The sequence below is a fragment of the Pelophylax lessonae genome (assembly GCF_965119305.1).
Source record: "Pelophylax lessonae genome assembly, chromosome: 1".
In the NCBI taxonomy this organism is placed as follows: Eukaryota; Metazoa; Chordata; class Amphibia; order Anura; family Ranidae; genus Pelophylax; species Pelophylax lessonae.
In genome coordinates this window covers 107,395,002-107,413,291 of record NC_138768.1, presented here as the reverse complement: position 1 = coordinate 107,413,291, position 18,290 = coordinate 107,395,002, and the positions used below count along the sequence as shown (strand labels likewise).

General features: G+C 42.0%; 1 protein-coding gene across 6 annotated transcripts in view; it reads left to right on the top strand.

Moving 5' to 3' along the window:
• The window catches only part of PDE4D (phosphodiesterase 4D), a gene marked incomplete at its 5' end in the record, with an annotated part of 2,078,604 nt that overhangs the window by 1,675,441 nt on the left and 384,873 nt on the right, over positions 1-18,290 (top strand). Inside the window, one exon of one of the 6 annotated variants that reach the window (XM_082255264.1) lies at positions 245-651. The exons of the other annotated variants lie outside the window; for them this stretch is intronic. Within the exon in view, the coding sequence (XP_082111390.1) occupies positions 587-651 (65 nt within the window). Of the gene's footprint in view, positions 1-244; positions 652-18,290 lie in introns of those variants that run through there. 6 annotated transcript variants of the gene reach the window in all.

The window sequence follows — 18,290 nt, the reverse complement described above, 5'->3', positions numbered from 1 at the left end:
TGGCATGCATTATTGTGAACACAGTATATGTAAGAAGTTGCCAGTGTGGGCGTATAAGCAAGTCATAGTATACAGGTAGATCGCATGTGACAGTGGGTGGATAGAGGAATTGCATTGTTCCTCTGGATAATCAGTGACTTTGCTCGGCAGTACTAATGAAAGTGACATTTCCTTGGCATGTCGGAATGATTTTCTTTCCTTTGCCTCTTAATATGATTCTTGCCCTCTGTGGGTTCCTTTTTCCCATGTAACCTTATCACATCCAGCGACAGAGTGAAAGAAAGCTCAAGAGACTCGTTCAGCAGCAGCTGAGGTTTCATGTGACCTACATGGAGAATACACTGAAACAGCAGTTCCTCCCCTGGAAATTTAAGACACAGGATAGAAGCTCTGCCACTTCCTAACATTCAGCTGAATGGAAGTCAGTGATAGGAAGCAGAGCTCCTACGGCAGCCCTCTCTGTCTGCTGGGACTCAACCTGACAAGTCTTCCTAAGCCTACCCCTGCACAGGGCACTATGGATTACAGTAGAACTAGTAGGAGACCTGCCTTTTAGTTTAAACACTGACTTTTTTGTGGAATCAACATGAGTATTATCCTCAAGCCAAGATCCCGATCCACCAGCTCCCTCAAGACAACAGATGGGCTCTGGTAAAGTATATGCTGTAGCTGTTACTGTATTGGGCTGTGTAGTATTGAAGAACTGTTTACAATGTTATTGCAGCATGTCCAATCATGGAGTCATTTCTGTGTATAGCGATGGCTGGTATTGGATTTTTGAGCACCGTAAATGAAAGCTTTTTAGACGTTATAGAATGTTTTTCAGTGATTAGAAATTTTGCAGAAATTATAATAAATAATGTACGCTTGTTCTCAACTTTTCGAGAGCTTTAGTGCATGAGTATGGCTCAGGTGTTTATACATATATGATAGAAACTAATTTGAAGCTTATTTGTCCAGCTTTCATACATGGCCATTAAATGGCTTAGAGCTATGAATGATCTGAGTTATGTAATTGACCATATTTGAAGATAATTTTCAGGGACAAAGTCATTTTGTGTTGTACGGAATCACATTGCTCAGGATTCTGGCCATGATAACAGTGGTACACTCCAGCATCATGATGACATGCTTCTCAAATTTCAATTTTTAATGCTCGTCTGTAGTAAAAGATAACTTACAAGACCGAGATGGCTTAAATGGATGTATAGGACTGATACAGCCACCTAAAAGCCATATGCAATTCTCTAGGCAATGTTAAACAGCAAGGATATACAACCCCAAATTTAAAAAAGTCTACAAAAAACCCCCGAAAAAACATGCAATCATTTGCAAATTTCATAATCCCATATTTTATTCACAAAAGAATATAGAAAGCATATCAAATGTGTGAAATGAGAAATGTAGCATTTTATGAAAAAAAAAAAGTAAGGTTAATTTTAAAATTAAAGCGGAGCTCCAGGCTCCTTCAGAAAAAAAATAAAAGTCAGCAGCTACAAATACAATTTAGCTGCTGACTTTTAATATTAGGACACTTATCTGTCCATGAATCCGGCGGTGTCTTCACCTGAGCAAATTTTTCAATCGGCTCTTGGGTGCTGGCACCGCCATCTTGGGTAAGGGAAAACAGCAGAGAAGCCTTGTGGCTTCACAGCTGGTTACCTACTGCGCATGCACAAAGCACGCTGCACTTTGCGAAGGGCCGAGAGAAGGGGGGGCTGAACTTCTGGATTAGTTCATGGATGAGAAGTCAGCCGGAAGTGGGAGAGGGTACCTGTCAAATCCCTCCCACGAAAGGCACCAAATGTGGCAGCAGAGGGGGGGGGGGGGAGGCAAGTAAGCGGAACTTTTGCTTTCCAGTGGCACTCTGCTTTAATGGCAGCAACATGTCTTAAAAAAGTTGCGCCAGGGCTATGTTTACCACTGTGTAGCATCCCTTTTTCGTTCAACAACACTTTGTAAACGTTGGGGAACTGAGACCAGCTGCTGAAGTTTTGGAAGAGGAATGTTCTTCCGTTCTTGTCTGATATAGGATTTTAATTGCCTAACAGTCCTGGGTCTTCTTTTGTTGTATTTTTTGGATGTTCCAAATATTTTCAATTCATGAACTGTCTGGACTGCAGGCAGGCCAGTTAAGCTCCTTGACTCTTCTACTACGAAGGATGCGGTTTAGCATTGTCTTGCTAAAAAATGCAAGGCCTTCCCTGAAAAAGACGTTCTTTAGATGGGAGCATATGCTTCCCTATAACCTGCATATATTTTTCAGCATTGCTGGTGCCTTTCCAGATATGCAAACTGCCCATTCCAGACTCACTAATGCACCCCCATACCATCAGAAATGCAGGCTTTTGAACTGAGCGCTGATAAGCCGGAAGTTCCCTCTCCTCGTTAGCCTGGAGGACGCAGTGCTCATGGTTGCCAAAAAGAATGTAAAATTTTAATTTGTCTGACCACAGAAGAACAGTTTTCCACATTGCAATAGACCATTTTAAATGAGCTTTGGCCCAGAAAAGATAGGGGCATGATCACAGACCTGAAATACAGGCATACCCCGCTGTAAGTACACTCACTTTTCATACACTCGCGAGTAAGGACACAGCTTGTTCAGCTTGGCATGACACTACTCCCGGTTTTTAACATTGGCGTCTATAGGAAATCTTGGTCAGCTTGACATGGCACTGCTCCCAAACCATAAGTGACAGGGATACCAAACTTAGGGAGCACCGAGAGGGGACCCAGGACTATAACATATCTTTTTTGTGGCCGGCCAGCTTGCCTAGGTAATCTACCATGTCATAGTCCTGGATCCCCTTAACATGCTCCCCAAGCTTGGTGTCCTTATCACATGGTTTGGGAGCAATGCCATGTCAAGCTGACCAAGATTTCCTATGAAGCTAGTGTATTTACATGCATTGAGAATTGAAAAAAGGTATTGCTTCACTTTAAGTACATTTTCGTTTTACATACATGCTCTGGTCCCATTGTGTACTTAAAAGTGGGGTATGCCTGTACTGTGTTTCAGCCTTGTCCCTTGCACACAGAGACCTCTCCAGATTCTCTGACTCTTTTGATGATATTATGTACTGTAGATGATGATATATTTAAAGTCTTTGCAATTTTGCTTTGAGGAATATTTTTCTGAAATGTTAGACAATTTTTAGACGCAGCTTTTCACAGATTGGTGAACCTCTGCCCATCTTTACTTCAGAAACACTCTGACTCTTTAAGATGCCCTTTTTATACCCAATCGTGTTAATGATCTGTAGCCAATTAACCTAATTAGTTGCAAAATGTTCTTTCAGCTCTTCCTTGCTTGTACCGCTTACTTTGCCAGCTTTTTGTTGCCCTGTCTCAAATTTTTTTGAGATGTGTTGCTGCCATCAATTTCAAAATGACCCTATTTTTTCTTAAAATGGTAAATTTTCTCAGTTTAAGCATTTGATATTTTCTATTGTAAATAAAATACGGGTGCATAAAAAATGTGGGTGCATGAGATTCACAAACCATTGCATTCTGATTTTATGTAGATTTAACACAGCCTTCCTTTTTTTTTTTTTAATTTGGGTTGTATTTAGGGACAAATCTTCCAGAATTTGGGACTTTCTCTGGAAAAAAGAACTGTAAGAAACACAATTAATATGATATTTTAGAAATCTTTGCTTCCCTGTTTACACATTTAGTTTATTATTATTACAGATATTTATTTAGCGCTGATATTTTACACAGCACTTTACATATTGTGCATTCCATTCATTCCCTTCCCTAAAGAAGCTTACAATCTAAGGTCCCAACCTCACATACTGGGGCCTGTTTAGACAGGGATCAATTAATCTGCCAGTGTCTTTGGAGTGTGGGAGGAAACCCAACATAAGAATAGGAAGAACATGCAAACTACATTCAGGTAGTGTCCTGGTTGGGATTCAACCTGAGGACACCAGTGCTGCAAGGCAGGAATATTAACCATATTTGACTGTACTATACATAACACATCAAACCATTTGTGTCAATACAGCAAATCGCTGGAAGCTCATTAACCTAACGAAGGGTGTTTTAATTGGGAAGTAAACTGAAGCCCAAAACAAACATGATACCATGAAAACCTCATGTGTATAGACCCCTGGTGCAAACTGAACCCAGGAGCACGGAGCTGCTTGACTCTATCAGTAGGCACGGTTTGTCCTTCGCTCCTCCTTGTTTATGTAGACTCATTGTTGTGGCTCATAGTCTCTGCGGGTACACATTACATAAGCCTTGTATAAGTGGGGTAAGATAAAACAACTAAAAGCTCTTATTTATGTTTGGCATTGCTGCAAATACTGACCTTTCCAAATCTTGTATGAGTTCCTAAGCAAATACATATTTTACATAGTGATGTGGGCACGGTATTTACTGTGTGTCATTAACTCGCCTTATCTGTGTAAACGCAGAGACCAGGACATCATGATAGCACTGCAAATATGTACACTGGCTGCATGGCATTCAAACTACAGATACTAAAAGAAAAATGATTGTATTTACACCAAGAGAGTAACAGTAATGTATACGCAGTGTCCTCATCAGACGGGCGCTTAAAGGGAAAGCTATTGTGTATTGCAAATCTAGTGGAAACCTGCCGCAGACAATTGGATATTGCTTAGATAATTATATCTAATATTCAGGAAGATTTCAAGAACACCTTATAAATTAACCTGTATTCACTAATGGTTTATGTTAACCATTTGCCGACTGCCGCAAGTACATATACTGCGGCGGTCAGCCCCGGCCAGGCAAAGTGACGTACCGGTACGTCACTAGCCTGTCACTCGCTTGTGAGCCAATAGCGGGCGAGCACGCGCCCGCCCCGGCTCGTTCCCCAACAAGTCAGTGCGTTTGACCGGCGGACCCGATGTCCTAAATCTTTTTAATTGGATATGTTTTATAGCAGAAAGTAAAAAATATTTTTCTTTGTGTTTTTTTTTTTATTTCACAATTGCCGCTATTTTTTTGTTTATAGCACAAAAAATAAAGACAGCGGAGGTGATTAAATGCCACCAAAAGAAAGCTCTATTTGTGGGGGGGGGGGGGGGGGGGGGGGCGGAGACATCAATTTATTTGGGTACATCGTCACATGACTGCACAATTGTCAGTTAAATAACGCAGTGCTGTATCACAAAAAATGGCCTGGTCATTAAGGGGGTGAAACCTTCCGGGGCTGAAGTGGTTAAAGTGGTTTTAAAATCTTACATCTACCAAGTGAACTGACTAACACATTATGAAACAAGTCCTCCTATACACCTTTACCTGTTAATCTGCAGTCTTCTCCGTTTGTTTGAGCTGTCAGAAAAAAGGGGAAGGGGATGGAGAGCTGAAATTACACACTGCTGAGCTCAGCGAGGAGAGCTCTGAGAGCTGATTGGAGAGAAGGGCCACACCCCTCCCCACAGCTGTCAATCTGCTGAAGTTCCCTCCCCTGTCACTATTTTTCTCTTGGTGTCAGGAGGAAAACTTGTCAGAAGTGGTTCATGCTGGTAGCAAAGTAATGAAGCAGCACACATAAATGACGCTCATAATTGGGACAAGTACACACTATAGAGCAGGGGTCTCAAACTGGTGGCCCCCCAGCTGTTGCAGAACTACAATTCCCATGAGGCACTGCAAGGCTGACAGTTACAGGCATGACTCCCATAGGCCGAGGCATGAGTTCCACAACAGCTGGAGAGCCGCCTGCTATAGAGGGATATTCTTTATTCATATTTCATGTCTGAGGTTTACAACCACTTTAACTCTTGCCACCCATGTAATACATATGCACGGTGGCAGAGAGGGTAGGCTTTAACACCCAGCAGCCCGTTCTGCTCGGAGTCTCTGCTCTTAGTGCTCTGCTCCAGCACAGTGATCAGCTGTCAAAGATAGCTCTCGATCTCTACTAATGAGTTGCCAGCAGCCAGCGGGTTTGAGTCCTGATCATGTGACCACTGTGAAGCCAATCACAATGGTCATGTGATTCCTTGGTCTTTCCCGCTGCCTGGGCAAAAAGACCCTGTTAAAGGGATGCCAGGACTGGGTGGGAAGGGGTTAAACATTTTCTGTGTTTACACGACAGGTCTGCCAATAACACCTGCACATACTTTACTTCTAATAAAATATCTCCAAACCTTCTAAATGACTAAACAAATTCTAGATTGAGAAGTAAATAATCCATTATTCATGTTATTCTTGTTTTCTTGTATTATTTTACTGCTGGAAAGTATGTGTAGAGATCGCTGACGGGGAAAGTTTAACGCAATCGTTTATTTTCTCTGTGGATCGTCTTGTTTACTCTGCTGTGTTGTATTATTTTGTTTTCTGAGATTGCTGGCTTTAGTTTGTTTAAAGAAACTCAAAAGCAAATAAACATTAGAGAAGTTAGGCCTCTTTCACACGGAGTGGACCGTATTCCGATCCGCTCCGGCACTTTTTTTTTTTTTACGGACACGGATGACACTTGTGTCATCCGGTCCGTATGTCCGCATATCACCCCATCCGTTTGCGGATGATATACGGACATAATCCATGTCAATGGGATTGCAGATGTCAGCGGATGACACCGCTGTCATCCGATTTTGCGTCCTTTCCGCTTTTTAAACGGAAGAAAAATAGAGTTCTGTTCCGTTCCAAAAAACGGAACAAAACTGAAAGGACGCGAATCAGATGTCAGCGGTGTCATCTGCTGACATCCGCAATCCCATTGACATGCATTATGTCCGTATTTCATCCGCAAACGGATGGGGTGATATACGGACATACGGAACGCCCGTGTAAAAGAGGCCTTAGAATGATGGCCGACTGAAGATTCAGTAATGGGCAGCTTAGTGGGCATTGCTAGTACCCCGGAATGTACTGACTTCACCCTGCAATTTCACAGGGTGTGCATGAAAAAAGAAATAGTTCTGCTTTAAAAGCAATTGACCTCATTTGCTTGTTCGTGGATCACTACTTTAACCTCCCTGGCGGTATGATTGTTTCCGATTTTAGGTGCTGAAAGCGGTACAATTATTTTGCATGTAATTCTTAAGGACGAGCAGCCCAAACCAACTATTTACATATGATTTTTTTTACTGTGCGTTCTTCTTTATAACATCTCGGGTATGATAAAGTTTGAAACACAAAATAATAAATTATAATATAATAAATAACTATAAAAAAGTTAAAGTGTGTATATATATATATATATATATATATATATATATATATATATATATATATATACACGTGTATACATAGATATATATACATAGATATGTATTATATCTATCTATCTATATATATATATACACACATACACACATTCATATACACACACATACACACACACACACATACACACACTTACATACACACACACATACACACACACATACACACACACACATACACACATACATACACACACACACACTCATACATACACACACACATACACACACACACACACATACACACACATACACACATACATACACACACACACACATACACACACACACACACACACACACTCAAACATACACACTTACACATACACAGCACTGTGCCGGTAGCACTTCCTACCTGTCAGTGTGTGTACAGCAGAGCGGAGACTAGGAGAGCGTAGTGCTGGATGGAAAGTGGGAACTGCCAGAGTAAACTTTTTATAAAATAAGCTGGTGATTGGTTGCTAGAACCACGTAGCAACCAATCACCTGCTGGTTAACTTGAAAGGTTAACTGGGGCAGTGAACGCCCCCCCCCCCCCCTCCATTCAGCACTATGCTGCCTCCTGCTGTCCGCTCTGCAGTGAACAGGAGGCTGTATTCACAATCTACCTGTCAGCTCCCCGTGGTTGACCCATGGATTGCACTTGATGGCTTGCCAACCACCGCTCCAGAGCTTAGTAAATGAGGGGAGGCTCTGCTGACTTCCATCATCCAATCCTGTGCAAGCAACAATATAGTTTATTTTCCCTTGCACATAATTGGGTATTCCTTGTGAAAGTGAATTGAAAGTGAAGCATTACCTCATTTACTAAACTGCAGCAACTGCGTTAGTAAATCATCCCCATAATGCAGTTTGATTTACTGGGAAACCCTTTTTTCTTAATATTCCTTCCTAACATCTAACTGTTGTAAATAATCCAAAGTACACATAACCTGGTGCATTGGTAAGCCTTATTTTGACTGATTTTGTCCCCCAAAACAAACTGTTACTGCAAATGAATCAGTAGGGCACATATTAGTATTCCAAAATTGTATTATAAATTTGAGCAAAATCTCCTTTGTGAATAATCTACTTTTCTTAAACTCTCTCGTGAAGCATATGGAACCTAGATCTCTTTTTGCTGCAAAGGCATGTTACGGTGGTTGTAAAGGCTTAAAAATTATACCCTAATGCAGTGATGGCGAACCTTGGCACCCCAGATGTTTTGGAACTACATTTCCCATGATGCTCAACTACACTGCAGGGTGCATGAGCATCATGGGAAATGTAGTTCCAAAACACCTGGGGTGCCAAGGTTCGCCATCACTGCCCTAATGCATTCTCTGTATTAGGGTAAAAAAAATAAAACTTAGCTCCCCACCCCATCCCCCTACTTACCTGAGCCCAATCAAGATCCAGCAATGTGCCCACGAGCAGCGGTTCTCACCTCCCTCTCTTCATTGATCACGGAGGCAGCAGCAGGATCCAATGGCTTCTGCTGCTGTCAATCAGATCCTGTGAGGAGGGAGCGGAGGGCGAGGCCAGGCCACGCTTTGTGTGTCTACTGTATAGACAGACACAGCCCATCTTGGCAGCGAGCCCACAGGTCTGCCACCATAGCAAGTGCTTGCTTTGGCGGCAGACACTAAAGAGGAGGAGCGAACAGCTCCAGAGGGGTCCCCAGAAGAGGAGGGTTGGGGCCACTTTGTGCAATACCATTGCACAGAGCAGGTAAGTATACCTAACAAGGACAAGTTTGTTTTTAAAAGAAAAAAAAAAACTTTAGAAATGATTTGTGTTTTGTGTCATAAGAGAATGAGAATTTTTTTTAATCGTATTTGTTATCTTTATGTGAATGATTGTGTAGTTAGATTGGTAATTAGTATATCATATTTAAAATTTTCATTATTGTATAATTTTATAGCAATAGAACTCTGCATAACTTCCCACTCCTTTTCGGATATGTAAACTAAATTATGTTTATTGTTTTTTTTTTTTTTTTGTCTTCTCTTGTAACTATTTTTGTGACAGTCTACTACTGAATGATTACTTTGTTAAATTTTTTATATATATATTTTTTTTAACATGTTTGTGATCAAACTATCTGTTATGGTAGGTTAAAGTTGGCCATTCACTGTTCAAATTTCAGCTGGTTCCTGATGACCACCCAAAATTTGCTTTGTGGGGGGGCCCTTGTTGTCCCCCTCCTGCCCGGAAACCTTCAGTAGAAAAATAGTTTGAAATATTATTAGCCGAAAAGCAGCTGCATCCAGATGGATGCAGCCTCTGTTCAGGTATTCTGATGGATGGCGATATCAGAAATACAATAGCCCAGCAGGTGGATTTAGTTATCTGTGGTGTTACATTTTTTTTTTTTTTGGTCCACCCTGTATGGCCAACTTTACAATGACCTAGGATCAGCAATGGCGCTTTTCCACTGCATGGAACTGAACGGTTTGGCTCACTTTTGCGCTTTTCCACTGCATGGTACCGCATGGTACGGTGTTGGAACGGTCCGGTTCGGTACTGTACGGCGGCGCTTTTCCACTACATGGAACCGAACGGTTTGGCTCGCTTTTGCGCTTTTCCACTGCATGGTACCGCATGGTACGGTGTTGGAACGGTCCGGTTCGGTACTGTACGGCGGCGCTTTTCCACTACATGGAACCGAACGGTTTGGCTCGCTTTTGCGCTTTTCCACTGCATGGTACCGCATGGTACGGTGTTGGAACGGTCCGGTTCGGTACTGTACGGCGGCGCTTTTCCACTACATGGAACCGAACGGTTTGGCTCGCTTTTGCGCTTTTCCACTGCATGGTACCGCATGGTACGGTGTTGGAACGGTCCGGTTCGGTACTGTACGGCGGCGCTTTTCCACTACATGGAACCGAACGGTTTGGCTCGCTTTTGCGCTTTTCCACTGCATGGTACCGCATGGTACGGTGTTGGAACGGTCCGGTTCGGTACTGTACGGCGGCGCTTTTCCACTACATGGAACCGAACGGTACGGCTCGCTTAAACAGTACCACCTTGGTTGTGGTTCCAAGAGGGCCGTACCGATACCATATCCCACAATCCTTTGCATGCAGCCTTGACTGTTTATCACTACTAGCCACTGATTGGTCAGAGAATCATTGTTATCCCACCCACTTACTACTTTAGTGGAAAAGCAAACCGTACCGAACTGTTCCAACACTGTACCATGCGGTACCATGCAGTGGAAAACCAAACCCAGCCAAGCAGGGCCGAGTGGAGCCAAGCCGGTACTTGCAGTGGAAAAGTGCCATAAGGTACTTTCACAAGAAGTGGTATCAGCGAGGAGCATCAATAGTTTAAAAAACAAACTATTAGATGGGCACCTTAACGACCACAACATACAGGGGTAGTCAAGGTACTATTGACATAAACATACACTCATCATAGGTTGAACTGGATGGACTGGTATTTTTTTTCAGGCTCACTAACTATGTAACTATGTAAAAAACTGTGCAGTACTAGTATGCAGGAGGCAGAGACTGACTATATAGTGAATGAGCACCACATGTACATAGATAATGACAAAACGTACAGTCACAGTGTACACATACTGATATTTACATTAGGGTGGTCCCTTCCACATGTACATCCAAAGAATATTGGTAATCCTAGGCTTCTCCTTTAAAGCAGAAGTAAAGTCCACTATAAAATTAGCTTTTTCAGGCCCCCCCGGTTGGTTATGCCCTAATGTGCTAGTATGCACAGCATACTAATACATTATGGCAGACTTACCTGCCCTCCAGCACTGCGGTGGAATCGATCCGACAGGCCCCTGATGCTTCCATCTTCACCCTGGTCTTCCTTCTGGGTCCTGAGCCTTCTGCCGTATAACCACTTCCCGACCACCCACCGCAGATTTACTGCGGCAGGGTGGCTCTCCTGTCGCACACGGGAAGCTAGGGGGCAAGCGCACGCCGCCGCCGGCATGCTCCCACCCCCACTCAGCAGCGGGGAAGCCAATGCAGCAGGCAGGCGGCTCCAATTAAGCAAAGAAACAAATCACCGCTCAAAGTGCTGACAGCTGGGCCAGTAGGATTCCCAAGTAAACTGTAGTAGTCCTGCAAGACTGGGTGCTCACCAAGGTCCGCAACCTAAGAAGTCCATATGCATGTAGAAAGAAAGTGGCACTTCCAGTCTCACTCTCAAAGCAATGAATAAGCACATGGTGTGAAACGCGTTTGCTGCTATCCTGTTTGTCTTGCACATGTCGATGTTGGACTTTTTGATTTGAAGAAATAAAACTCAAGTTTCTACTTTCCTGAGACTGGAAGTGCCACTTTCTTTCTACATGCATATAGGTGGCTCCAATTGCCACTGACACCCGCGATTGTTCCCCGCTGAGAGAGAAGGACGGTTGGCTGTTGTAAACACAGCCGACAGTCCTTCTCCCTGCAATGACCATAGAGCCCATGTGATCCTTCTATATAGGATCACATGTCTCTATGGTCATTCCACAAGCCACGCCCCCCCTCCACAGTTAGACTCACTCCCTTAGGCTTACATTTAACCCCTTGATCGCCCCTGGGTTAACCCCTTCCCTGCCAGTGTCATTATTACAGTAACAGTGCATGTTTTTAGCACTGATTACTGTAGTAATGTCACTGGTCCCCCCAAAAGTGTCAAAAATGTCAGTTAGGGGTCCGATATGTCTGCTGCAATGTTGCAGTCCCACAAAAAAATCGCAGATCGCCGCCATTACTAGTAAAAAAAAAAAAAAAAAGCAATAAAAATGACATAAATCTTCCCCGTAATTAGTAGACGCGATAACTTTTGTGCAAACCAATCAAAATACGCTTATTGCAATTTTTTTTTACCAAAAATATTTAGCAGAAAACAAATTGGCCTAAAATGTTAAAAAATTTTGGTTTTTAAAGTTTTTTTTTTTTTGACAATGTCATATAGCAGTCTGTGAAAAATATTGTTTTTTTTTTTTTTTTCAAAATTGTCGCTATTTTTTTGTTTATAGCGCAAAAAATAAAAATTTCACAGGTGATCAAATACCACCAAAAGAAAGCTCTATTTGTGGGAAAAAAAGGCGTCAATTTTATTTAAGTACAGTGTTGCACGACCGCGCAATTGTCCGTTAAAAATAACGCAGTCCCGAATCGCAAAAAAGGGCCTGGTCATTAAGGGGGCAAATCTTCCGGTCTGAAAGTGGTTAAAATGCTGGGCCACAATGTCGTCACTCCCACGTATGTGCTTGGGAATCTAGTCGCCGTTGCACGGATCGGTCCTTTAAATGTTTACTAAGCTGCGCATGCGCGGCTCTGTTTACATGATGACTGACAGGCAGAAGGATGCTTTTATGGCACAAGAGACCAATAGGGTCTCTTCTGGCATAAATACCTTGCTTGTCAGACATTTTTTTTTACTTCCACTTTAAGGGAAATCTTTACACCCATAAAACACTTGCACGAGATAAAATAATGTTCTCATCACATCTGTCACTGTCCTGAACCATCATGTAATTGCAACGGTAAATTCAATGCTCAATGAGTTCAATGAAAAAAAAAAAAAAAAAAGAGACAAGATTATCTAGTTCAATCAATAGAAAAAAACAAATAAATAGAATAAAGAGAAAACCTCCGTATACACAATGCTATAACCATAGCGGATCCAGAGAGAAGCTAAAATCCCCCATAAGGCATGGTCCAATTTTCTCCAGCAAGGGAAAAAGAAATTCCTTCCTGTTTCCCCAGAAGGCAATTCCCTGAAACTCATTCTCTGTTATTGCTTCTAAATATAAGTATCCAGTTATACTTTTTGCATTCAGGAATGCATCCAATTCTTTTTTAAAGCAATCTACTGAGCCGTGGAGAACTGGTTCTCTATTTCACATTTTCTTATAGCTCTTACTGTGAAGAAGCCTTTCCTTATGAAGAGGGTAAATCTCTTTTCTGCGGTAATCTGTGTTTACAGTTACCCGTCACCCTGATGCAGCCCCTCAATTTTTTTTTTATATCCTTAAAGCGGAGTTCCACCCTGGAATTTTTTTTTTTTTTAAAAATACCCCCGGGACAGTCAGGGCTAGTGCATTCCACAATGGCTAGCCCCTGATCTGTCCCGGGTTGCACTTACCTGTTAGGACAAATACTTACCTTGAAAACGTCTTGTCCAGCGCTGCCATCTCAGATGTGGGCAGCTTGAAGCCAGCGAGATCCTCTTCGGGGTCCTCTTCCGCCTTCTTCGGTCCCACGATGCCCTGCGCCGGCCCCGACGTCACTTCCGGGTCGCGCGCGTCATCCCTCCACAGCTTCTGGGCATGCCCAGAAGCTGTTTAGAAGGGGATGACGCGCGCGCCCCGGAACTGACGTCGGGGCCGGTGCAGGCACAATGATTCCTGGGAGCTATGACGTTCAGCTCCCAGGAATCATTGCAGAGCCAGGAAGTGACGACGGGCCACGGCCGAGGAAGGAGGAAGAAGGAAGTAAGGTAAGTATATTTTCTTCGCTACGAGGTAAGTAAAAAAAAAAAAAAATGCGATTATCCATTTCTTTTTCAGGTGACCCGGAGCGAGAAGATGGAGGTAAGTATAAAATTAGGGTGGAACTCCACTTTAACAGCAGTTCCCCCATTTGGGTGTCTCCTATTATTTGCCCTGTGTCTAAGGAGCCACCACTTCTATGCATTAGGAAAAAAAAGCCTTCTGTGTGTAGCAGCCCCCCCCTCCGCCCCCCTAATACTTACCTAAGCCCCATCTTGATCCAGCGATGTTGCAGGAGTGTCTTGGCTGCCCGGGTCTCCCCTCCTCATTGGCTGAGACATCATTACAGCACCATTGGCTCCCGCTGCTGTCAATCAAAGTCAATGAGCCAATGAGGAGAGAGAGAGGATGGTGCCAGACTACGGCTCCATGTCTGATTGGACACAGGGAGCTGAGGCTCCGCTCAGGTGCCCCATAGCAAGCTGCGTGCTGTGGGGGCACTCAACAGGAGGAAGGGGCCAGGAGCACAGAAGAGGGACCCGAGAAGAGGAGGATCCAGGCTGCTATTATATTATATATAACGTTTGGTATTTTTAACAAAAAAAAAAAATTTGAGACTTTAGTATTGCTTTAGGGAATTTGTATGGAATTTGTAAATGATAATAACCCCCCCTCCCCTCCCAGCAACTATAGATGTTTCCGAGCAGCAGCAAATCTTCCCCAGAAACAAAATACACCACCCCAGGAACAAAATATATCCAACAGCAGCAACAATAGATCTACGGCAGAAACAAAAGACCCCTGCTGGCAACAACAGATCCCCCAGCAGACCGCATCCATAGATCCTCCTCCCTTTAACAGTAGATACCCCCAACAACATAAGAAACCCAGAGCAAAAGATTCCCCAACAGCAACAGATCCCCCTGCAATGGTGAATTCCTCCAGCAATTATTGATCCCCCCCAGCAACACCACAACCCCCAACTATAAGAGATCCCCAGCAGTCCGCATCGATAGATCCTCAAGAGCACCCTGGCCCCCTTTGCCAGTACATACATTCTGTGCTTGAGGTGCCCTATCTCAGATATTGCATTTTCACCAGTCCATAGAAGAGGTGGATGCATTTCTTTTTTTTTTAAGCTTTTTTTTCCTGTCATTTTCACTTGATGATCCTGCCAGTAACATTATCCCAGAGTTGTATAAAGTACTCGAAACCCATACTTGAGTAAAAGTACAAGTACTCAATCAAAAAGTGACTTGAGTAGAAGTGGAAGTGCTCGATCAAAAAGTGACTTGAGTAGAAGTGGAAGTGCTCTATCAAAAAGTGACTTGAGTAGAAGTACTAAAGTATTCAACATTTTTTGTACTTAAGTATTGCAAGTAGTTTTTTTTTAGATTTTGCTACTCAAGTACTGAAAGTAAAAGTACCAGTAGTTTTTTTTTTTAAAAAAAATTGCTACTCAAGTACTGAAAGTAAAAGTACAAGTACTGTGTTATGTAGTTATTAAAGAAAGAAGTCAAAAGTTTGAACATCATATTGTTTTTTATTATTTAAAATGATTAACCTAAGGCTGCATTCACACTTGAGCGTAGCGTTTTTTACCGCGATTTTACCGCGATTTTTACCGTGATTTTATCGCGGTTTTTTTTAGGCGTTTTTCATTGACATCTATCAAAAACGCTGGTAATCAGCCCAAAAAGAAGCTCATGTACTTTTTTCAGCTACAGGCGTTTTGCAAAACGCTCAGATGTGAACAGGGGCCATTTAAATGAATGGGGTTTTACTTGTTGGGCGTTTTGGAAGTGTTTCTTTTGAGCGTTTTTGGAGCTGAAAACGCCCAGGTGTGAATGGAGCCTTAAGGACAATCACAATTTGTTTACTTCATATTTTGTTTTTAGTGGAAAGATTTGGTATAGCAGCTTTTATTTATACATATAGTAGCATTTATTTTCGTATGCACTGATTTACACATGACATTATACACATTTTTTTGAGCTTCATGAAACCTGCCATCTACTGTTCTGGCAGTGGTAATTTTTATAATTGTAAGGAGTAACTATGCAGCACAAAAAAAAATATCGGAGTAGAAGTATTGAAATCATCGAAAAAATGTAGTGAAGTAAAAGTGGAAGTAGAAGAAAAAAATTCTACTCCAGGAAAGTACAGATACCGCCTTTCGGTACTTAAGTACAGTAGTGAAGTAGTTTCACTTAGTTACTATACATCTCTGCATTATCCTGACCAAGAGTGACCATGATTACTCACTGGACTGTATCAGGACAACAGAGACAAGACGGGACCACAGAAAGGTCCCCTCTCCTCTTCGTAACCTAGAAGGGTGGGGTTCTATAGTCCCCAGCGATAACTAGAAACAATGATACGGATAAGTTTGCAGCATTGGCAGAGAACACAGGAAGTTAGTACTGTAGATGACAAGATCTCTGGCACTATTACCAGGTATTCTAATCCCTTATCAAACCCATAGAAGAAAAGCCTCCTGATGGTAAGTTTGCCAAAGTGGAGCAATTAGGAGAAGTTTTCTGTTAGGAATTACATACACTTTAAAAAACCATTGCTCCTGATACAAGTCTCATCACAGCAAATAGAACTTCTAGAATTGAAGCCGTACTGAATATTTAATTTATTGGATTATTTTACACTTGCAGCATTTCCTGTGAGCTGAGTGGTTATCCGTGTAAAGCTTGCCTTTCTTTGTGTCATACAATGTACTAGCCAAAGGTCAGCAGATTTCTGGCAAGTGTGTTAAGGTGGAATAAAACGTTCTACAGAGAATGAATGCAGTTTATGAGTGACTTAACCACTTAAGCCCTGGAAGATTTTACCCCCTTCCTGACCAGGGCCTATTTTGTGATTCGGCACTGCGTGACTTTAACGGACAATTGCGCGACGCTGTACCTAAACGAAATTGACGTCCTTTTTTTCACACAAACAGAGCTTTCTTTTGGTGGTATTTGATCACCTGTGCGTTTTTTTGATCATGCGCTGTAAACAAAAAAAGAGCGTCAATTTTGCAAAAATAACAATATTTTTCACATTTTTTATATGAAATTCCCCCCCCAAAAAAAGTAAAAAATCTACATTTTTTAACATTTTCGGCCAATTTGTTTTATGCTACATATGTTTGGTAAAAAAAATCGCAAAAAGCGTATTTTGATTGGTTTGCGCAAAAGTTATTGCGTTTACTAACAAAGGGAAAGATTTTTGTCATTTTTGTTGTTTTTTTTTTAACGAGTAATGGCGGCGATCTGCGATTTTTTTTGCGGGACTGGGACATTGCGGCAGACAGATCGGACCCTTCACTGACATTTTTGACACTTTTGGGGTTACCAGTGACATTACTACAGTAATCAGTGCTATACATATGCACTGTTACTGTAAAAATGACAGAGCGCATGCGCCAGTGACGTCACTGGCTGCATGTAAGGTAAATATCTCCTAAACGGTACATGTTTAGGAGATATTTACAGTACCTATAGGTAAGCCTTATCATAGGCTTACCTATAGGTAAAAGTGTCAGAGGAGGGTTTACTTCCTCTTTAAGGCTTTACAACCACTTTAAACATGAGAATCTTCTTGGAAAGGAAATTTGTAGCATTTGTACCCTAAGGACTAACGGCAGGAATATAATGTGGTACAGAAACTGAAGTCACATTTATACCTACATACCTACGGATTTACTTCATCTGACTATTAAACTGGTTATGGACAGTAGAGGGTAGTGAAGTGTGAATGCACGTCGTCTGGATTTTTTTTTTGTAACAGATAGGGACATAAGGGGGTTGATTTACTAATGCAGTTGCTCCAGAGCTTAGTAAATAAGGGAGAGTTCTGCTGACTTCCATCTAATCACGTGCAAGCCAAAATGCCATGTTTTACTTTTATTTCCCTTGCATGTGATTGGGTATTCATTGCAAAGTGAAGCTTTACCTCATTTACTAAGCTTTGGAGCAAGCACATTTGCAGAGTGCACAGTCTATTTACCTTTGGTAAATCAACCCTAAGCAGCCATGTCTGGATTATCTGGAAGAGCATGGCCAGAGACCTCCTTATTTCATAGGCAACTACAATTCTCTAAGGGGGATCTTCAAAAAGTTTCCACACTTTTATATTTTTGTTGAAAACAGTGAGGGTGGGAGGAGTAGTAATTAGTTGTGTCTGAGAGTGTCATGTGACTTGTCTGTCAAGCTTTGCAGTTCAGTTCAGTTCAGTATAGGGCCGGCTATAGACAGTTGGAATCTTGGCCAGTTCAGCAGGAACCAGCCAAGATTCAAGCCGTGTGTGGGGCAGGCTTAACCTCCCTGGCGGTATGATTGTTTCCGATTTTAGGTGCTGAAAGCGGTACAATTATTTTGCATGTAATTCTTAAGGACGAGCAGCCCAAACCAACTATTTACATATGATTTATTTTTACTGTGCGTTCTTCTTTATAACATCTCGGGTATGATAAAGATGGAAACACAAAATCAAAAATTATAATATAATAACTATAAATAAGTTAAAGTATATATATATATATATATATATGTGTGTGTATACACATATATATATATAGTACAGTAAAACTGCAGGAAATTTTGTAATGAAATCAGTGTGTTTGTGTGTTTTACTGTTTGAAT